General features: G+C 32.6%; 2 protein-coding genes across 2 annotated transcripts in view; one reads left to right on the forward strand and one right to left on the reverse strand.

Moving 5' to 3' along the window:
- The window catches only part of LOC129218663 (SH3 and multiple ankyrin repeat domains protein 3-like), a 186,063-nt gene that overhangs the window by 142,559 nt on the left and 19,311 nt on the right, over positions 1-24,193 (reverse strand). The window lies entirely within an intron of this gene.
- The window catches only part of LOC129218966 (uncharacterized), a 165,227-nt gene that overhangs the window by 5,143 nt on the left and 135,891 nt on the right, over positions 1-24,193 (forward strand). Inside the window, exon 2 of the mRNA XM_054853286.1 lies at positions 12,072-12,164. Within this exon, the coding sequence (XP_054709261.1) occupies positions 12,072-12,164 (93 nt within the window). The remainder of the gene's footprint in view (positions 1-12,071; positions 12,165-24,193) is intronic.

Genomic DNA, 24,193 nt, shown 5'->3' on the forward strand with positions numbered 1-24,193 from the left:
ATAATGAAATTGGCAAGAAAAACTTTCATTTGCTATATCGCAAACGATGATGTCAATTTGCGATTTATGACTTGGATTAAAACGCTTTTTGATATGTGATTCATATTAAGGGTTTGCTTAGTAATTTCGAACATAAAGAAAATGATTCTCATTAGAAAGTATTTTAACTTTTCTTTTATTTATTGAGTAGTTTTTTTTTTGTTTTTAATTTCGTTTGTTTATATTTCATTTTTATTTTTGACCCTACACCCAAAGAGTATCGACTTTAAACTCTTGAATAAAGTATTTTTTCTTGAGAACATATAACCTAGTATTAAATGGCAAAAAAATAAATAAATAAGTAAAATAGATACTGATTGCCATCGATATTTAGAGGCAAGTAGATTTAAGTATTGATACTATAGCATCCGATATCACACGAGTATGTACAGAGAATCGATGTACAAGGCCGATATCAAAAACCATAATTGTGTCATCTTCCATAGCTACACAGCTAAAAAATAACATTGCTGAGAGCCCAGTGTGTGAGGTTTGTCTGTCTACTTCAAACGGGTGACTGTCCTGGCAAACGAGCTGGCTTGATCTCCAAAGTTCTTTGCTACTACTACTGGTCCGATTTTTCCGACGTTTTGTGTGATTAGGGTACCAAATGAGTGGTTGGTGAGGAGAGAGGCGTAGGGTGAACCATTTCGTGTATCCTTGCCTGACGACTTTCTCGGCACTTTTTCTTATGTTTAAACGGTAGTGACTCACTCGACCTTCAGATTTCTTGTCCACTTAAACACGGAATTCCTCTGCAAGGAGGACAATTATCGTGGACATGGTTCGTTGAGTTAATCGCTATTTTGTCCCATAACAAACCATCACCTACAGCAAACTATACACGCTTGCGTTTGCTTGACAAACACGCTGGTACAAGCACGCAAAAGAATCCTTCTCCACCACGCGATACAAGCATATGCAAGTACAAGCACCAGTTCACGTCGCCAGTCATTTCGATAGCAGGAAATATACATGATGCGAAATTGTTTATCTAAATTAAAAAATTTTTAGTTAAAACCCACTCAGTTTTATTGCGGGACATTCAACTTTTGTTCAAGAAGGGATTCTTTTGGATTGGAAACGGCAACATGAATACCGGACTTTGAGAATTGAAAAAAATATTGCTTGTAAAAAGTTAAGTGTCTCTTTGGTACACATAGTTGCACTTTGCTTTCATAAACAGACCTGTGCAATCAATCCTTTAACTACGTATAGAAGTACATAGCTTGCGAAATATTTTCCTAAAGATGCTCAAGTTTAGTGGCACAAGCGTCTTGTTTGTGCAAAGTTATCTTACCAGACGCTCAAGTTTACTTGCCTCAAGCATGATCTCACGATATATCTAATTGAGCGCTCATGTTTGCTTTTCCAACATGCTTGTCAGAATTTGTGCATCTAGTTTAAGTTACTCGCAATTCACCTTAGTAAATTCCTCTGTATGCAAAAACAAATGAGACAGCAGTCGGATCACAATATTCTGTCCCATGATAACCAACAACCTGTCAAGTAAGCCTAAGGAGGAAAAGACAGAAAATAGTTCTTCACTGTTTGCGTAATTTTTAGTCAATGGGCAAATATTCTACTAATTTGTATCTCAGAAACTTCACCCAAATTTGTTTTAATGATATATTTTTTTATTATCTCATGTGCCTATGAATAGATCCTTCGTTCATTTTCTTTAAACATATTCTGCTTTGCTAAATGATTTTATCAACAATGAAACTTCGTTTATAATTTCAAAAAAATAAAAAATCCTCCAACAAAAGCATTAATGAATGATATCGAGATGGGAATTTTTATCATTTTAAATTATATACGAGCAGGCAATGCAAAAATTAACTATTTTTGTTTGTTATTATTTTTTTCGTAGAAAATTACCTATCATATCCCAGGACACACGAAATTTCTCCAAAAAAGAATTATATTTTACCACCACGAATAATTTTTCACGCTTATTATTTTATAAAAGAAATTTTGTGTCTCACTAGTTTATTCATATCTGGGAAGAATATCTAACTTTAACTTAAAATAATAAAAATAACAATATCAATAATGATATTCAGCAAAAAAAGTAAACTTCTCCGATTTTCCAACAGAGTAGCCGTGAGCAAAGGGGGGGGGGGGGTCCTTTGTAAGTTTAGTCAACGTCCATCGTCCAACTCCCCCATAAAACTAATACTACTCTGATTCCGTGCCGGGTCCCTAGTACCCGACTAGGCTGATATGGCCTTTGTCTCGGTAAAGATTTTTAACTCTATTTTGAGCTCCGACAGCAAAGGGAAAACTATACTTTTAGCGCACTTGAATTTAAAATTTCGAATATTTCAATGCGAATGAGATTAGCGATTATGTAATGAAAAAAGAAAAGTCGAAAAAATATATGAAGCAGCACATTTCTGGGAAAAAAGTAGCTTAAAAATAAAAGCCATTGCTAAAAATAATGTTACGCAGACGGGTTAATATATATACAGTGAAACCCCTCCTAACGGACACCCCTTTAATGCGGACACCCCTCTTATGCGGACGGTTTTTAATTCCCCGGCAGAGAGACATTAAACCTAATGTATAAGGAACCTCTCTCGTACGGACACCCTCAAATACGGACACGGACACCCTTTTCGAAGTCATTTACATTGATATATCCTTTTTTGCGGACAGTATTTAAAACTTGAGAATTAAATTGCTACTCCATTGAAAGGCTTCATTTAATGCAAAGTCGACCAGCTTATACGGAGATAAAAAAAAATATTTCTTTGCAATTTTACTTTGCATCTACTGCGTAGCAAAAAATTTTCAGCTTGACACCGAAATGCATTTTTCATTCCAAAAATCATCATCAAATCGTCAAAAATAAAAGAAAAGAAAAGAGAAAATGATTATTCTGCAAGTTTCTGTCTGTATACCCTCACCCTCCCCCGTTGCCTTGTTCCTTTTCAGATGACTAACAAGCAGGCGTGTTGTGTCTAAGTGGAGCCGAGTTGACGCGCCATCTAACAAAAATATTTTATAGAGAGTAAAAGTAAAGCCAATGCAATATCATAAAGTAAACTTAAGGGTAAAAGCATTCAGTTGTTTCATCGTTCTCATTGAAATGGCTCCGAATACTCATCGTCAGCGTCGTACTCTTTCTCTTAAAGAAAAAATTGAAGTTATAGATTTCGCAGAAAAAAATAAAATTGGAATACGGAACATTGCTGAAAAGTTTGGTGTGGGACGCACACAAATTTGCTGTGTATTAAAAGGAAAAGAGAAGTTTAAGAAAGAATGGTTCATAAATGGAAACCAAGAGAAGAAAAAAGATTTTCCTAAAAGTAATGCCCTTGCAGTGGATGAAATTGTGTTTAAATGGTTTGTGTCCGCAAGAAGCAAAAATATTCCGATTTCTGGCCCTATTTTACAAGAGAAGGCGAAAGAAGCAGCTACTGACATGGGTATAGAAAATTTCAAAGCTTCCAATGGATGGTTAGATCGTTTTCGAACGAGACATGATATCGTTTTTAAAAAAATATGTGGTGAATCCATGGATGTGGATGCTGACGTTTGCGAGAAATGGTTTGAGAAAGTGCCTAGTTTGATTGAAAATTACGAGCCATGTGACATTTATAACATTGATGAGACCGGTTTGTTTTATAGAGCTCTGCCAGATAAAACCTTAACTTTACGGAAAGAAAACTGCTCTGGTGGCAAAATCTCCAAAGAACGCTTAACAGTTTTGTTGGGTGCCAGCATGGATGGTACAAAATTAAAACCAGTTGTCATCGGAAAAGCAGCCAGACCTCGGTGTTTTAAAGGACTGGATATAAAAAAATTACCTGTAGACTGGTATTCAAATAGAAGAGCGTGGATGACAACCAGTGTCATATCTGATTGGCTTGTAACTTTTGATAAGAAGTTGGGGAGAGAAAAAAGGCATATTGTTATTTTTATGGACAACGCGCCCTCCCATCCCAAAGACTTTCACTTGAAAAATATAGAAATAGTCTTCTTGCCAGCAAATACAACATCGAAATGCCAACCTATGGATGCTGGGATAATTCAAGCATTTAAAATTCAATACAGACAACTAGTTATGAAGCATTTAATCAATAAAATGGAAGAAACTAAAACAAGTAGCGAATTGTCCAAAACAATTGATGTGTTAGATGCAATCAGCTGGGTTAAGCACGCATGGAAGGAAGTTAAAAAAGAAACAATAGTAAGTTGCTTTAATCGCGTTGGATTCAAAAAAGGATCTGCCACAGAGGAAATTGACAACGAAGTTGATTGTGACAATGATGGATCCGATTTGCAGTCGTTAATGCAACAAGCAGGGTTCACAAATGTGACCGCTGAAGACTATGCTCCCATCGACGACCAAGTTTTCACTGAAGAAAGCGAAACAGAAATTGCAAGCATAGTGCGCGAAATTAACGAAGATCATACAGTTGAGGATGACGATGAAGATGAACTGTCCGTAAAAGAAGACGTTAAAACAATTAAAAATGTTAACGAAGCTTTAAGCGTATTAGATGGACTCAGGGAATTTTCAATTAAACACAACGATCCTAAAGGACTAGACTTGGTACAAGAACTTAAGATACATTTCGAAAATGAAAGACTTTCATCGATCAAAACATATCAACAGACATCAATCGAACAATTTTTTAAAAGTACAAATTAGGTATGTAATTTTTATGCGAACCTGTTATTTAAATCTCTTTGAGTGTGCAAAACTGTAATATTTGAATTTAACCTGATAAAATATAATTGTTTATTATGTATATGTTGGTAAAAACTAGTAAATTAAAAAAAAATCTATGCATATGAAAGAGTAGAATTCACACATATTTCATTTAAGATTTCAAAAAACATAAACAAATAACTAAAGTTAATTAAATTAAAAAAACCTCTGTAAAGCGGACACCCCTCTCTTACGGACAAAAAAGTTTGTCCCGTTAGTGTCCGTAATAGAGGGGTTTCACTGTATATATATTTTGAAATCGTCTTTTGAATTCGTCATCAGTTGCAAAAACGTTCAATACCGCAGAGTATAATATGAACTATTCAATGATGTCCTGAGAACAAAGACTCTTTTGTACCTATAACAGTTTTAACTTTTTTTTTTCACTGTTTCCTCATTCATAGTGCTGAATGAAGTAGGACAGAAACTGAAACATGAAAGAGAGTCAAAAATAATTGGAAAAAGTATCAAAATTTTTAGCTGGGAAAATTATATTTAACTGTCTATATACTGTCCATGTATTTTTCAGTAATTCTATTTTAATTTTCATTTTTAGCGTTAATTTGATGAGAGTTTATCACCTTGTTCAACATGTTCTACGTTAGTGACTTTCTGGAATTTTCATTGCATGGTTTCAGCAGTGCCGTGACATTTGTCATTTAAAACCCATGACCGTTGAAAAATCCATTTGCTCTCGTGACATCGGATATATTTACATAATTGTCTACGAATTATAAAATAACATTACAATGAAATTTCTCTATTATAGCGTTCAAAGCTCGCAACAAATCACTTAGCATTGCAAAGATTCAATATGAGTATTTTTACTATAAGTGAAACATTTTCTGATTTGGGCCGGGATATCGAGATTGAAATTTGTCAGAAACTAACTTTATGTGCATTTATTTAGGGTAACTTTGAACCACTGTTTCTATATTTTAAACTGTCCCGCTCACATTTTACTAGTTGTTGATATAAAGCTGAAAAAGTTAAAATAAAATTAAGAAACAACAATTATTAAATCCAATTAAAATGAACCACTAGCCTGGTTCAACGTTATTCTGCCATTTAGAGCAACTTTGAGCTACATCAAAAATGAGAAGCAATATATATGTTTTTTTTTTCATAAAAATAGTGCATCTTGAAAGCAAAATAAAAAAATAAATAAATAAATAAATAAATAAATAAATAAAATAATAATAATAACAAATAAATAAATAAATAAATAAAATTCTGAAATGTTTCAAAATTCTCCCTTTGTATCTCACAACATCACAAGGTTATTTATAATTTTGTAACATTGCAATAACAGTAACTTCAGAATTTTGGAATAATGCAATAAGCTCTGTACAGTATTGCCAAATCTTTTTTTTTGTTATAAGAGTTATAAAAGCTAATTTCATAACCTAAAATTTGAAGTTGCGCAAAGTAAACCAGCATGGCTAAATGATTGCATACAGGGTGGCATAAATCCCGAGTGATTAAAAAATACTCTTGGTGACTATTTCTTTCAGAAAAGGCTCTGATAAGTTGACTTCTGATTGGCTGAGGCTTAAACGATTCCATTTGTTTAAATAAGGGTCACGAAACTCGGTTTGCATTGCCGATAAAGGTTATTGTCACAGCGCAAATCGAAGAACATCATCTCTTTAAACCCGAACATAAAAGTGATTGTCCAAGCTCAAGTTCCTTTTTATCAGATTCGCCTGCCAGACTATACACAAGGTAAAATTTCCCCCCAAACAATGCTGAAGAAGAGTCTTCAAAATGGTTCATCTACGCATATAAAACGAAATGCAGATAAAAGGTCACAAAAATTATTACACTCAGTTAAACAGCGCTACTTGCTTTTATTATTCCATTGATACATACTTTTATGTTCCAGATTATTTGTAAGTAATAATATTGCAAAATATTATTCAATAATTTACTGATACTAGTGATAATGTCGTCAAAAATCTTAGATTGCGCAAAATTCTGGTAGATAGGCATGTTGCAAAGCATTCTTTGAGCATGTATTTTAACACTTGGGGGGAAAAAAAACTAAAAGTCATATTGTCCAGCGAATTTCATTGAAAACTTTAAATAAATGAAAATACATTAGGAGAATAATTTGGTCAGTACTCCATACGTTTTATTTATTTAGTTTTTAAATATTTACATCAGATATATAAGAAAAAAACAGATGAAAAATCCAATGAAACAAAAATTAAAATAGAACTATCAAAAAATAAATAAATACTTTTTCGTAAGGGGGGGGGGGGGAATGACTTTACTGAGATCGGCAGAATCATGAAACGAAATTCTTTGGATATTCAAAACGTTAATTGGCATTCCACTAGTATTGCATGTGAAGCTCAAATAAACAAAATCTTGCAATAGAAAATTACGAAATATCGCAAAATATTTCAACTAAATGTCACTTTTACCTTTTAAATCGTGAAAACTAAGAATGTTCATGAAATTTCGGAATTGCATGCTCACATAAACACAGTGGAACGGATATAGAAATATTTTTAAAACTGGAGTAAATAATTGTGCGTCCCCCCCCCCCTCTCCAAGAAAGTAGATAAGTTTATTTTTTTCGCCCTCAAACACATCGACAAACAAATCTTTCCAAAAAAAAAAATCTTTATTTTTTTGTTATATATAAGCAAGAAAATAACGAAGGATCGGCATTTGAGCCTAAGTCGTCAACATATTGCGTTGCTTTGAAAATTTTACTAATTAGCAAATAAATAAAAATTTTAAAAAAGGAAGTTTGTCCATAACTAAAAGATTCTGCTTCCTTCATACAAGTATGCCTACACAGATTTTCTAAGATAAGCCACGTCTATGACTTTCTCTCTCTCTCTCGATTGACTTACAGACTAAGTTATTTAAAAATTATATTTTAGCTAGTAACAGTTGAAATATTAGGTATATATATATATATATATATATATAAAGGGTCACTCGGAAGAATGATCATACCATGCACACATTTTTTTTCAGTACGATTTTCAGCTTGAAATCTCGAATCTTTTTCAAGTTAGCCTCATCGGTTAACCAGACTTTTTTAGAAAAATGTTCTTTGATCGGTCTTTCCCGTAGCCCTTGATTTATATGTGTCTCACAAGGAAAGAAAACGATTAGTTATTGTAAAATCGATATCAAAATCGTTTTGTCAAACTATTCGACATTATCCTTCAGTAAACTCTAATAATTTTGAAATTCAAGCAAGTTTCTGTTTTCAGAATAAGTAGAAAACAGTTACACAACTGTAGTAGACAAAATATTTCGATAGTTTATAATTTTTAATTTGAATGTGTAAAAAAATCAAATTAAGTAAGAATAATTTTCAAGCAATGCTTAGCAAATACACTAGGATTGAATCCGACAATATTCAATTATTCTTCCCTGGAGATTCATTTTACTTTTGTTATTCCGGAGCAAATATTCTTGATTTTCGATGCCATAATAAAAGTAATATTAAAACTTTTGCTCCACAAAGAAAGTAATTTTATTTCTGAATCGTTTTATTAAAAACGAACGTTGTAGGAAAGTAGAGGTTGTGTATCTCAATACGGTCAACTCCCGCTGCAACGCGATTCGACTTACGCGAAATTGCTATAACGCGAGCTTTTCTCGAGGGACGAATTTTAGAGCTAACGCAAATCCCTCGCCCACAACACGAAAATTTTCGGCGGAAAGTACAAGATTAATTCATCCCTTTTTCTTGTCCCTCTTCTTCTGACGAGTTTTTTGACGTGCATGCAATGTCAGGGGCAGACTGATAACATTCTGATTGCATAGCATAAATCATCACCATCTTCATATTTTAAGTAATATATATAATTGCTGTATCTACTGTACAGTACTATTATAGTGCTGCATTTTATTATTATTACATGCTATACGTACCGCACTGTTTTATTTTATCTCTCTCTCTTATGATTTTGTGCATCATAACAATATTTTATGTTGAGTAAAACAGATTAATTTAAATTACAGTAAAAATTCATTTCTTTATGTAATAAATGGAAATATATAGTTAAGAACTAGTTTTAGAAATTTTAAAATGTGTTTACAAATGCCTATAGTAACGAGGTATGTTTACAAAAAATTCGTATACACACCCTTTTCCGCAACGCGAAATTTCGACTTACACGAGGGGTCTTGGAACGCATCCTTCTCGTAAATCGCGACTCGACTGTAATAATTTTTGTCAAAATAAAATCGTTTGTAGATGTGTGTCTATTGCATGACAAATATAAAGATTTGAATGCATAGTTGATTAATAAAATAAATTAATAATTTTCCTCAGTGTTTAGATTATAGAAAAATCCTTTTCGGTTTTTATAATTAAAATTTGGAATAAAGGAGGGTGAATCACTTTTTCTGCGACTACTCGATTCTTTGCTGCTAAGAAAAAAGTTTTAGCGTTAGGTGGCTTTTCTTATACGTAAAAAAGTTTGAAATTCTTCTGCAAACGTGAACGTAAAAGGCATTTTGATTGTACGAAGAATAATCTCTGGACAAATAATTAAAAAAAAGAAACGCTGTTTTTATATACACTACGCTTGATTGGAAGTTATTTCCATTTAAGTTTGTTCGAAAGAAACCCGCCAATCACATCGGAATATTATAGGAGAGGAATATCGCTCTTATGCTATTATTAAGGTCTTTTAAACCGCTAAAAATTGACTGAAAATCAAAAATGATAAATAGAAAACGAGATATCCCTACCTAGCTTTTTTCGATAAAAAAAATCGTTAATCGGAAAATTCTCTCACAAGTCTTTAGAGGGGAACGGAGAGACCGATAAACACGCATTTCTTATATTATAATCCTTTTCATGAAATTTTATTTTTTATGTATTACGTCGACTAACAATGGGGAGAGATTTTTCCAAGAAAAATTATAGTAGTGAGTAAATGAATATACGTTTTGGGGACGCTTTATAATGAGTTCCGCGAAAACTGAGACCACCAATCCAGATAATTTTCAGCTTTCTTAGAAGCGCTGCAACTACCAATTTCAGAGCGACAAAAGGCTTCTCCGTAGGGTTGTACATAATTAAGGTGCACGGTTCTTCTAGCAAAATTTCTTACTTTCGGCTCCTCTATCGTGTTGAGTTTGTAAACCTGGTGCCGTCTCACCCAGAAACACAAGGGTAGAAATGGAAACGAAAAATACCTAAGAAAATTACAGAAGCGTGCGAGAATGAATTCTTCTTTTGGTTGTAATTTCCTAAATTCTTTGAACATCATTTTATTTCTACCTATTAAAAACCCCATACTTCTGACACCAGCAGCCATTTTTACTTCCTTTTCCAAAAACGGAAGTATTGTATTCGCAAAAAAATTTTCACTCAAAATTCTGCCTTAAATTTCATTTTGCTCACCCTCGAATTAATGTTGAGTTTTTTTTCAACCCGACCACATGCGGATAAGTGCCTAAGAACGTATAAACACCCGAAATATCCATTTTGACATTCCTCGAGTTAAGTACAACGATTTTTCTCGTGACGTCCGTATGTATACGTATGTATGTATGTACGTATGTGCGGATGTGGGTATGTATGTCGCATAACTCAAGAACGCTATGTCCTAGAAAATTGAAATTTGGTACGTAGACTCCTAGTGGGGTCTTGTTGTGCACCTCCCCTTTTGGTGGCATTCGGGTGTTTTTAAAGGGGTCTTTTGTCCCTTTTTTTGGGGGGGGGGGAGAACCATTGTTAATTTCGATGTAAACTCAAGTGGTGTTATAATTTGGCGGACACTTGGCGATATATCGCCAGTATTTTAAATAAGTTTTAACCAGGGCTGCGGAGTCGGAAGGAAAATGACCGACTCCGACCCCGACTCCGGGATTTTGAAACGCCCGACTCCGACTCCGGATTTTTTTTTTTTTTAATTGTATTTTTTCAACTCCCTCGTCTCTTCCTTCAGGGGAAGGAGGAAAACCTCTAAACACAGATTGAAATATTAATTCCTTTTTATAACAATTTCGCATTTTGTTTTTTATTGTAAACCCAAGACGCATACAACGTTAGAAATTCAATTTAAAAATCAAATTTTCCAATAGTTACGAGTTATAAAGTGAGATGACTTAAAAATTCCTTTAAAAAAAAATTGAAAAGGATTATCTGTAATTTGCCCCCGTTTAATGTTTAACAAATTGATATTGATCAAATCGTGTGCTTTCAATTTTTGAAAGCTGTAACTTGAGAGAAAAAAGCTTTCTTTCTAAATCCAAGTTATTGAGAGGAGTTGGTTTGCCCTGAGTGACACCCATCTGGTAGATGACACCCAAAGTTAATTTCAGAGTTTATAAAAAATATGAATACTTTAATTCTGAAAATTTTCGCGAATATATTTTAAATTATATTTTATCAATAAAATTTCAACGAAAATAGGGCACTTATACGTCAGGAGCTAATTTTACACAAAATGGGGCGGTATGCAAATTTGTACGAATAGCTTTTACTATACCTATATTTCTTCTTCGCTAAGTTTTCAATTTAAGTTTTATTGGCTGCTTTAGAATTAACCTTAATATAAAGCTTTTAAGATTAACTGCAATTATTGAGTGTTGTAATCAAGAAACCATTTCCACTTATTTTATTCCATACTTTTTAGTGAGAACCAAGCTTATAGAAATAGTCTTAATAAAGAAAAAAACAGATTATTTTATCGGATCTTTTGGATTCGAGATTTCGCGCCAGAACTTCTTTGAATTTGCCGATCTCCCTTAAACGTTTCAACCTTAGCTACGGGCCTCGATTTACAAATTTGTTACGTTTCTTTTACTATTTTATAACTGAGATCGAACAAAACACTATATTTCTATTTTTATTTGAAAGTTATTACTTGAAAATGTTATAGGCAACAAAACCTTTTGCTGACAGTTGCTATTAGTTAAGTTAAAAAGCAAGCAAACTAGTGGATGGCTACAGAAAGTTCGGTAAGCATTCAAGCTAGCTGATTGCCATAATGGCAGTTATTTTCTCATTAGTATCTCTTTACACATGTAATCGAACCAACTGGTAGTCACTTTTTGAAAAAACTGGACTGAAAAGTTCTAAAATACTTTAATGAACTCTCAAACGATGAACGAAATTTAAATATGAACCATTGAAAACAAAAGATTTTTTTTCATAATTATTTATTTATGCGATCAAAAATTTGTCTAAACCCCAATCTTTCTTCATGTGAAAGAAGTGTAAGTCTAGGTTCGACCATTTACCGATATACAGCAATCATAAAACGGAAGAACTTTTATGTGTTTAACTTAACGTACATCTTAATTTTTCGACTATTTGCAGATAATTTTTGCTCTCATTTTGCCTAGTCTGCCTCGTAACTTCAATGCCATAGGAAGCTCAGGCTATGAATTAACGCAATACAGTGAAACCTGTGTAAGTTGACCACTCGCGGTGCAGTACTTTGGCGGTCAACTTAGACAGGTGGTCAACTTATAAAGGGCGGTAATGTTTTTTTTAATTTTTTGTCATTTCTTGCACCATGTATTCATTTTTTTTTTTTTTTTTTTTTTTTTTTTTTGAGGAATTCACCCTTTTGTTCAACTGTACTTTCATTGTTTAACATTATTGAAAGTGAAACAATAATTAAAAATACTATTCAAATACTTTTGTTATTTTTCCCTTGTTTTTAACTATATTAGACACTGTAGTTTTAGAAATTCCGTATATGCCAGCTAATTTCCTCTGGCTTTCTCCATTTTCAATTGATTTTAATATTCCATACTTTTTATTAATCTCAAGTTCCACTAACTTTCTTTTTGAAGCCTTTTTATGTAAAACTTATAGCACAAAAAGCAACAAGCTCGACTCTCCCATTTCATAAAGGCAAAATTAAAATGTCCCATCTCTTAATCCCTTGCACCAGAAACATGTAACTTTACTCATTACTCATTAGCAGGCCCAAATCTGCGTACCCGCAGTGCGAGGGGCCCGCGTCCTTAAAGGAGCTAACGGCTCTAGAAATTGAAGAAAAAATAGAAAAAAAAAAAAAAAACTAGCACTAAGGCTTATTCGCTTTACAAATAGACACTGCTGGTCACAAGGGAGGGGCCCTACATATTTTCTTGCAGGGGGGCGCAAAATGTATAGATCAGGGCCTGCTCTTTTTAGCAGAATTCCTGTGTTGCCACAACATATTGCAACTGAAAGAAAAGACTGAACTTTTCTACTGACACCTGTTTTCATTGAACAGAGTACAAAAAGCTATCTCAAATAGAACAACAAATGAAAACCAAGTTTGGAGAATAAAGAGCAGCATAAGCTTTATGCTGCTGTTTAGTTAGTAAAATGCTAGTATGTCATCAAAGCATTAAAAACATTCTTTGAAAGTTATCAAAAAAAAATATTATAACAAATAAATAAACAAATAATAAAATAAAATAATATGCTGAAGAAAGTTAAAAAAAAAAAAACCAAGTGGTCAACTTACAAAGGGTTTTTTACAATACTCCAGACAAAATTTGGCGTACATTAGTGGTCAAAATAGACAGGTGGTCAAGATAGAGAGGTGGTCAAGTTACAGAGGTTTTCCTTCATTATATGAGATTGGGCTAATTCCGTTCCTGACAAAAGCGGTCAACATAGACAGGTTGTCAACTTACAAGTAAACTTTACAGGTTTTACTGCAGTATCTGAAACAAACTATAAAAATTGCGTATTATCTCAAAAAGTAAAAAAGAGCACTTCACAGTCTATATTATGTCCCCGCCAAGTCCTCTATTACTTGCCTTTTACTTCAAAATTTGTTCGCTTTTTAATTTTCCTTTATAGCTGAAACATTTAAACGCAAACTAACTGTTCGTGAGCGATGCATTAAATCGTTAAACTAAACAAATTATTATTGGAATCTCAGGTTATGAATCAATGCAAAAGTGTACTAACAATAAAAAGTTTCTGTGCGTGCTAGTTTATAAGTCAAAAAGTAAAGAAATTATCACTCCACCGTCTGTACCAAGTCCTCGCCAATTTTTCTATTTATTTTACCCTCTACTTATAAATCAGCTCTTTCTTGACCTTTGTGATTTCCCTTTCTCGCTTAAAACTCAAACTCTAGCTCTTTGTAAGCGAGACACTAAATCGTAAACCAAATCATATAAGTTACCAAACAATGCAATCTGAAAGAAACAATGAAAAATTCCGTATTAGTTCAATAAGAAAAGAAATACCCTCTACCGTCTATATTGCTTCCCCGCGAATTGTTCTATTACTTATCCTCTCTATTTTTATTTAGTATTTTTTTATTTATTCATTTAATTTATTTTATTTTATTATATATTTTTTTTTTGTCCTTGACCGTTGTGATTTCTTTTTCTAGCTAACACTGAAACTCAAACTCTAGCTGTTTGCGAGCAAGACACTAAATCGTTAAATCAAATGAAGTATTCAACTCACATAGAACATAAACGCTGGTAATGAAACTTATTCAATTCCTAAAGAAATTCTGTACCAGAAAGAAATGATCACTATTATCACTATATTACGTCTCCGACAATTCTTTTACTTAATATCTATTTTTAAATTTATTTATCCTTGACCTTTATGATTTCCCTTCCTAGCTAACATTGAAAATCAAACTCTAGTTATTTGCAAGCGAGACACTAAATCGTTAAATCAAATGAAGTATTCAACTCACATGGAATATTTACGCCAGCAATGAAACTCATTTATTTCCTCAAGCTCTTAGTGCGAAATTGGCTGTCTGAGCGTAAGATTTCTAAAGGAAGAAAAGGGAAGGGGAGAGAGCTTTTTTTACGGCTGACCAGCCCATTGATCCTGCAGTATTTATTGATCGCGCTACATAAACCTGGTGCTGTAAAACCTCTGCCACTAAACAGGTGAAATGCTGATGAAATTTTAAAGCTTCGAAATGCTTATTGGCCCTGAACGAAACGAAGACACGCGAGTGTCAGAAGTGTGAACCGGTCTCTCAAACTTTACGAGCGTTGGTGTTAACCGGTTCTGAAATTTCTGTGCATTTAATACGAAATGTTTTCATTCGGTTTTAGCAGCGACTCGGAGAAAACGTATTTGATGTTTTTGTGTCGGTATAAATGTCTTTCAAGCGCAAAAGTCTCAAATTTCTTAGGTAGATTTGTTTTTGAAAATCTCAGCGCATATCGCACTCCAACATCAAAAGTGACGCATCGTGAAAAATTGAGAAAACTTACTAGTTATCGATTTAAAATCAAATGTTATGCCCTTTCTTGTCACAAAACTCGCACTAAGTTAGTTTTCAAAACGGGTGCTCGTGATAGTGTCTAAACAACATAATCATTGGTGACACATTAAAATTTTATAATTTAGAAGGAAAATGCTCGAACTTAAGGTATACAAGATTAATTTAGGCTACAAAAATCAACCAGAAAACATATTATCATGAACGTTAAGCGCATATTATAGCGATTGGGAATAAATCAGTTAAAAGTAGCATTATTACGTAAAAAAAAAAAAAAAAAAAAAATTAGTCGACAGCAATAAAAGTTTCATTTTGAGTTATTGAAACAAAATTTTGATGAGGGGCAGTTTTAATATTACAATGATAACTTTCTTTAAAATTCTTAATATAATGTTTATCGTGGTAACAAAAATGAATTCAGAGTGCTCTAAAAAACTAAGCACAAAAATTTGATCGCATTGTAATTATTCGAACAGAAGATAATTATTGGAGCCAGGGGTGCACCGAACTTAAATTTTTCAGGGAAGTAAGTTCACGAATAAGGAAGGTCACCGTGACCTCCCATCGGGGTCCCCCAGATTGCATTTCGAATTATATACACAAAAAATTATCAAAATATACATAAACATATGCACTGAAAACAGTAAAATATGCCCTTTTGGTTAAAACGTATGCACTATTTCATTAGTAAAACTTACGTCGAGAGAAAATGTGTCGCATCTAAATAAAACATTATTGATTTTTACTTCCTTTACAAAAAAGGAAACATTGTATTCGCGAAAATATTTTCACTCAAAAATCGAACTTAATTTCCATTTTACTCATCCCCGAATGAATGTTGAGTTTTTTTTCGACTCGACCACACGTGGATAAGTGCCTAAGAACGTATAGACACGCGAAATATTCATTTTGACGATTCCCGAGTTAATTACAACGAGTTTTCTCGTGACGTCAGTATGTAGGTATGTAGGTATGTATGTGCGGATGTGCGGATATATGTCGCATATCTCAAGAACGGTACGTTCTTAGAAAGTTGAAATTTGGTACGTATACTCCTAGTGGGGTCTAGCTGTGAACCTCCCCTTTCAGTTGCATTCAGGTGTTTCTAAAGGGGTCTTTTGCCCCTTTTTGGGGGGAACCATTTTTAATTTCGATGTAAACTCAAGTGGTGTTATAATTTGGCGGACACTTGGCGATATATTGTCAGTATTTTGGTCGCCAACTTGGCGACAAATTTGGCGATTTTTTTTTTAAATCTAGTTTTAATTTGGCCACTGTTGGTGATATTTAGAGCTACAGTAAAACCTGTAAAGTTGGCCACCCTTGTAAGTTGACCACCTGCCTATGTTGACCGCTTTTATCAGGAACGGAACTAGCCCTATCTCATATAATGAAGGAAAACCTCTGTAACTTGACCAGCTCTCTATGTTGACCACCTGTCTATCTTGACCACTAATCTACGCCAAATTTGATCTAAAGTATTGTAAAAAACCCTTTGTAAGTTGACCACTTGATTTATTGTTTTAAACTTTTTTCAGCATATTATTTTATTTTATTATTTATAATAACAATAATATTTTTTTTTTTTTTTGATAGCTTTCAAAGAATGCTTTCAATGCTTTGATGACATACTAGCATTTTACTAACTAAACGGCAGCATAAAGCTTATGCTGTTCTTTATTCTCCAAACTTAAGCAACTGATTCAATAAAGCGGCTAATTCAATAAAGCTGGTTTTTTTTTTTTAGACGATTTGATTCATTAAAACGGTTGATTCAATTAACCACTGATTCAATTAACCGGCGTCCACTGTATAAAAACTAGAAGCTTAAATCTGAAATTTCAGGAATAAAGAGCAATATTCGAGTTTCTATGATCCGTACTTGATTGCTCTATGTTTCTATAGTTTGAAATAACAGTACTTTTGAGAAAATTGGGTTCAAAGTGATCCCAAATTGGGTTCAAACTTCAGTGACTAGTTTCTTATAAGGGTCATTCCATGCGAAATGAACAAATCAGCTGTGGCTGACATGTCACAGATTTCAATGAAAATTTTTATTTAGGTAAACCATGCATATCTATGAGGGAATGCAAAGTATGGAAGTGTAAAAACTGTTTGTTGCTTTGTTATTGACATTAGAAGTTGATGCTTACGCTAAGCCTAAATTTTCAGAGTTCATTGCTGCCAGTTTGTGACTCAATAACTCCATAAGTTATAAACGTACACTTAAAAAATAAATATTTCCGCATTCTATAAACAAATCTCTATTGGGAAAAAGCAAAGTAAAATTTATTCGGATCTTTTTTTGAATCTGAGATATTAACAAATATTGAAATTTTGTCAATTTACTTCAGATTTCAAATCACTCTTCTAGCTCTTTTAATGAAAATATAAGAGTAAAAATGATTCAGATTGAAAAATTATCTGTAACTAACTATCTGCTCTAATTTAGTTATTGTTTATGAATTTCTTGATGACGAAATCGTACTTTAAAAAATCGAAAATTTCAGTCTTTCCTCTATTTGAGATGTTTTTTTGAAGATGAGGGAATGCTCTAAATTCACTCAAGTTTTTTTATGTAATATATTGAAGTGTCTTTTAGATGCTATTAAATTTTAATCATTGGTATCAGCGTATTTTTGTTACTAGAGTGACTTGAACTTAGGCAAAATTTCATTAGTTAGTTCTTTTTATTGTAAGTTTAGCAAAACTAACCATTTCTTTCGTGTTTCATTTTCTCAAAAGCATGTTTATGAAATATTTGCTAAAATGTATATTTTTTAAAAATCGAAATAAATGTTAGATATACTTGCTTTTGCATCATTGAGTCTTTTATCTAGTATTTTGAATTCTTGTAATTTCACATAAGGGTCAATCCATACAGGTTTCATACAGTGTAAACTACTCATTCATGTTCAAATATTTCTAAGTTATAAAATTAAAATAATTATTTTGAAAATTACAATATGTTTTTTCAGTATAATGTATTATGTAGGGCACAATATATGTAATTTAAGAAGGTGCAATGAAGTTTTCACACTTTTAATTTCTGTTTTAGTGTGTGAATTGACTAGCAAAATTGCTCAACTTCAAAGACCTGTATCTTTTTTACAAATCAAATACAAAAAACAATATATATATAACATGTATAGTACTTGAATGGAATATTCAAAATTGCTCAATTTCAAAGACCTGCATCTTTTTTACAAACCAAATACAAAAAACAATATGCATAACATGTATAGTACTTGAATGGAATATTCAATTGGCCAAGAAATTTTATTTTTAATTCCATCCCCTTTTGGTTTACAGGGGTCTAAAAATGTCATTTTTGTCATTTTTCCGATTTTTGAGGGGCTGTAATCTATAAAGGGCGCACAAACACACAGCAACAGTTACATATTCTTTTTAGCATGGTTCCAGTGATTAGTTTTTGCCGTATTTAATTTTGTGTTTCCGTCCCCTACGCGAGTTATCCCCCTTTGAAATGAGTAAAATTTTTACATTTGGTCTTGAACTAACCTATTGCCATTATTTTAATTATTAACGTACAGCTACGTAACTCAGCATGTAAGACTATGCACTTTAACATCAAAGCGTTAAATTAACTGTCATAAATGTAATTCAAATAGATTTTGGCCAAAATGCAAAGGTCTAAAAGTCCCATTTTTGAATACGAATATCACTTTTGATGACCTCCAAAAAATCAAAGTTGAGAGAAAAAATAAAAGAGGTTTTAAACATCTTTCATATGCAGCTTTTAGGGATATGAATTTCAAAAAAATTAAAAATGGTCGAGCGCAACCATCCGTCGAACCTGTATGGATTGACCCATAAAACGGAAAGAAAATGCTATTTTTCTGAATTTTATTTTACGTTTGGAAATCAAAAACCAATTTCGAGTTTCTTCAAGCAAATAGTAGAAACACAGCTCTATATTCTTGAAAAATTTTAAAGTTGTCTGAATTTTCCCTCATTTGAATTTTTGTGTGTACGTGAAGGGGAAAATCATCATTTTACAAAATGTCACTAAGTTTAAAACTGATTTTGAAGACAAATGAGTTAAAATACAACTTCAAAAGTAAGGTATTTCTTTTATGATACTTAGCACATTATTGGGTATTAATTTCATCAAAGCTAATGCATTCCTTAAAGATATAGATTAAAAAATAAAATGCTTAATTATGAGAAAATTGAAATATTTTCAGTTTTTGAGACTCGGTTAAAAGTTAACTATAATAACTTTGAAAATTTTACTAATATCAGATTGATTAACCTACTCCATAGATTGCAAAAACATATAACTTTTATGTTTTCATTAAATAGTTAACAAGATACAAGCCTTCAAAAGTGCAACATTTAGCATTGATGAGAATGCTGTTCAATTTGACCAATTTTCAATCGCATGTAACTATTTAAATAAAAAATTTGAAGCAAAAATATTTTAGATTTTTTATATAGGCATAAAAGGAACCTGTATACCAAATTTCATAAAAATCTGTTATCATGCGGCCACCACTTTTTTGCGAATTTTGCTCATTTCGCATGGAGTGACCCATAAGTGGGTTTGAATTTTGTTCACTAGATGGCATAGTGATACAGAATTTGGCTTAAATTATCATTGCATGCCACAGTATGTCAGTTTATCTGCCAACCAATGTAAATAACTCATTTTTCTTTAAATTTTTGTTTTTTAACTCATTTATGCATAACACCGTCCAAATATCATACACGAAGAGCTGTAGTAAATTGGACAACTTTAAAAGCTATACTATGAACATATACCTTAAGAATTATTAAAAAATAAATTATCTATGCAGGGATAAATGTACACAGGAGCAATATTTAACAATGCATGACTGTTAACAAATTGAAAAATAAAATGAAATAAAAATTATTCTTAAGCTGAATAAATGAAAATACAAACTATATTCTAAATGAAATTAAATACATATAACTTGATAAAAGTCGCAAAATAGGTATGACTTAAAGGAGTAAGTACATTCATAAATACTGTACTTAGACATTTTAACTAACAAGGAGAGGTTACGGTCTCGGAAATTCAGATCGGGATGAGATTTGGTGGATTAGTAGTATCCTTTAAGGGTACTCTCAGGGTAAAGTTATAAAGCGCACTAGCCATAAAATTCCGAGGAAACAGCCTTTAAAGATTTACGCGCAACTTATAAACTAGTAGAGATTGTTCGTAAACAAGTGCCCGGTGGTCATGTGGGCAGCGCTCTGGGGTTCCATGCGGCCGATCCGAGTTCAAATCCACTGCAAGTTTCTTTTTTGTTCATTTATAAAGTGAGTATTACCGCTTTTTGCAGTTTGAATTGAAGGTAATACTTAATTTAAAAAATATGATGTATTTTTAATGCGTGATAATACATTAAAACTCTATTTACTATTCTCACAAACAAGTGATTACACATTTTTAGATATTATAAACTTTGACAAAGTAAACGATTTTTGCAATAAATACATAATCAGTTTCTTTGTGGATGAGTAAGAAGAATGTTGTTTTATCAGTAGTCAAATTTTAAAAACCCTAACCGCACTTATCGAGCAATGGTTTTGCTCCTTGATTCTGTTATTTGTAAATTCGTCGTCTGCTGTATTTTACATTGAATATTCAACTCTTTATTTTCCATCTATTATCGTCTGCAATGTTCATGTTTGTTTTCATCATTAAATTTATTTATCGTCTGTGCTGTATATTAGACTGGAAAATTCTATACCGTGAAAAAGGATTTCAGTTTTTAAAGTATTGTGAATCGAAATGGTCGATTATTGAAGTAACCCTGAAACGAATAAAATCTGTTAACAAAATGGATGAAAATTCATTGCACAGTGAAATGTTGAAGCAGAGATTAAAAGATGCTGTCGTTTATTACGAGAGCTTGCCTACTGAAAATCATTTGATTGCATCAGAATCATATCAAGTTCAATTTCTCGCGTCCATTTTTATAGACAGGTAAAGAATTTAATAAAACGTATACAAAATTGTGCGTATCTCGTTGAAAATAATAGAGAAATAAATACCCGTGAAGACTGCATAAAATACAATCAATTGTCCATCATCAACTGTCATCGCCAATTTTTGATAAAATGATTCGATATGCCTGGTATACTTCTAAACTTTCTGACAAAAGAGAAATTTTCCTGAATGTAAATGAAGTATGTTTTCCAACGACTCTTTTACAAAAAAGTTGCTCCTGCAAGCAATCTTCCTTTATAAATTGTGTGAGATGTCAAAACAGTTTTTGTTTTCCATGTTTTTATGATAAATATCATTCTGGTATATGTATATAAATAACAACTATATTGTTAAAAATCATCTATAAGTAAGCTCTACAGTGATTTTGTAGCCGTTGTAATTCAAATTTTAACTTGTATCGATTTAATTTATCTCCATTTTCTCTATTAAAGTGCTTTACGTGTTCAAAAATTTCGCATTATCTTCAATTCAAATTGTACAAAGCTGTAACAGTTACTTTATAAATGAAGAAAAAGGAAACTTGCAGTGGATTTGAACACGGATCGGCCGCATGGAACCCCAGAGCGCTGCCCACATGATTACCGTGCACTTGTTTATGAACAATCTCTACTAATTTATAAGTTACGCGTAAATCTTTAAAGGCTGTTTTCTCGGAATTTTATGGCTAGTGCGCTTTATTACTTTACCCTGAGAGTACCCTTAAAGGATACTACTAATCTACCAAATCTCATCCCGATCTGAATTTCCGAGACCGTAACCTCTCCTTGTAAGCTTTACTCAACCTCCAGCCTAATACTTAACCTCTAGTAGATGTATCAGCTTTAGAGTGATGGGCAAGCTAGAAATAACTTATCACATTTTATTTTGGCATAAATGCAGCGTCCCCCCCCCCCTATATCTTCATGCGAAGCAAATTACTGTATAATTTTTCTGTACTTTTAAAATTGATTAAGCTGGCTTTGAGAGATCCTAAAAAAAGGAAAGAAAGAAAAAGTAAGAGGGAGAGAGAGAGAAATTTGTTTTTACATTTTTGTGAGGAAAAAAAAAATCACGTTTCACTTCCCGTGCCTTTCCTCCAGAAAGTATTTCTGGATCTACTACAGCAGAAAGCCGGTTTGCCGTGTAAATATATATATAATTTAAAAAAAATAACGAGTGGACATTGACCACCACTGGACCATTTAAATGTTTATACATATCTACTGTAGCATTAAATTAGGAGTTTTCTGACTCGAAGAAAAAGAAACTTTTTACCCGTTTAACGGCCAGGATCCATACTAAATTGGGCATAGCATCACATTTCTACTCTTCCAGTGCAGCGCTGATTGTTTAATTTAGATTCGGTTATTTTGCTACTGAAACTAAATGCGGTGATATAATGTATTTGACTGCTCAAAGAGTTGAGTGTAGCGTAACAGGTTAGTATTCCGTTGGCAAGACGTTTCGCAGAATTTCATCAAGGGCAGTTACTTCACAGTTCACACTGACTTGTTTCCATGGGCATTTCAAGCTGAGGCAACGGTTCGTTTATTTTTTCGTCTGTGACTATTTCGATCTAGCGTTAAGAAACAAATTTCACTTCGTAATCACTGGATTAAATGCACATTTTGAATATGTCTAAAATCTACCCATTGTGTCAGGAGTGCTGAGGAAAGGGATAAATGAAAAGAAAATGAGTTTGCACCAATTCTCTGATGAGGACCCAAGAGGGTTATAATCTGGAAAATACGATTAAAAAGAAATAATTTTGTGCCCAAATAAATAAGTCATTTTTCTTTTAGAACATTTCTAAATTAGAGCTTTTAAAAGAAGATATTTGTTAAGATAAATGCGAGTATAAACCACACCTTGTGGGACGCCGGATAATCGAAACTTCGGCTGCAAAGTAATTGTCGACAGTTCAAATACTTTTTTAAAGAATACTTTAAAAAAGTTATAGTGATTAACCGAGTTAAAATTAATATCCTGTTTCTTGATTTTAAAAACAGTATACTATAGTCTTGAAACTGTGCAATGAGTTTGGATTATATATTCGTGGAAATTTGGGTCAGAATTTTGCTGAAGAAAATAAATTTAAAACGATATTTTTCGGCAGTTGGGGATTCAAACTCACAACCTTCGCATTATTAGCACGATCCTCCAACCAAAATTGCCAATGGATCTCCCGTTTCGAGATGCTACGCAATTAAGCAATGCGTAAAAAAAAAAAAAAAATAAATAAAAAATAAAAATAAAAATAAATAAATAAAAAATAAATAAAATAAATAAATGAAAAATTAAAAACAGAATAAGTTCGACATTACAGCCAAATTCATTATGAAGTGGCTCTTTAGTTTTCGCCGAAAGCGGTGAAAAAAAAAAAAAAAACTCTTTAAAGTGATGCCCTATTTGTGAAGTTTGATAAAGTATTGACAAAGTTATGGCTTTTCCACAAAAAAGAAAAGAAAAAAAGCCTTTGAGAAATAATATACGACAAATAGAGATCTTTAAAAAGATTTATTAATGAAAATTATCAATATTGTGTAAAAAAAATTCAATGTGTCGGACATGATTTGTAATATTTTCGTTAGAATGATCCACATGTATGCGTTTTTTTAAAACTTTGAATTCTAGTAGTTAAAACAAAAATCAAAACAAGTCAAAAATAATATAAAGCAACAATGTGATAAAAAATAAAAAAAAATTCACACCAACGCCATTGTTTTAATCTTCAATAATTGAGCCATGCTTCAGTAAAGGAACCAGATCAAACGGAAAGGATGTTTTCAAAAACAATGCTCTTGAATTACGAGTTTGAACACAATGATCAATTAGTTGCAATCAGAAAAAGAGCAGGTGAAAGAAAGGGAAAGCGAAACTCCTAGGCTCCATTAATGCTACCCCTAGCTTTGGCTAATAATGACTCTGCCGTAATAATTCACTGCACGAAAAATTCCGTACTCATCATTAATAAGCAACAGATTGAAAATTAATGAAATAAAAACAAACCTATGATTTACTCCGATTAACACTTTTCTGAGGGGGTAGGGTGAAAGCAGAGCGATAAATTTATTCTAGATATGATAGAAAGAAGAAAAAGAACAATGGCAGTGATACACATTGCATTGAGTTTGACATACATTTTCTTTTTTTCTCTGAGAAATGAAGCAGTATCAAGGTCTTTCAGAATGGCAATTGTTCCGCAATATGATGCCGTAGTTCTTTGTATTAATAAAATTTGCCCTGATT

This window comes from Uloborus diversus, chromosome 3 (assembly GCF_026930045.1).
Source record: "Uloborus diversus isolate 005 chromosome 3, Udiv.v.3.1, whole genome shotgun sequence".
In the NCBI taxonomy this organism is placed as follows: Eukaryota; Metazoa; Arthropoda; class Arachnida; order Araneae; family Uloboridae; genus Uloborus; species Uloborus diversus.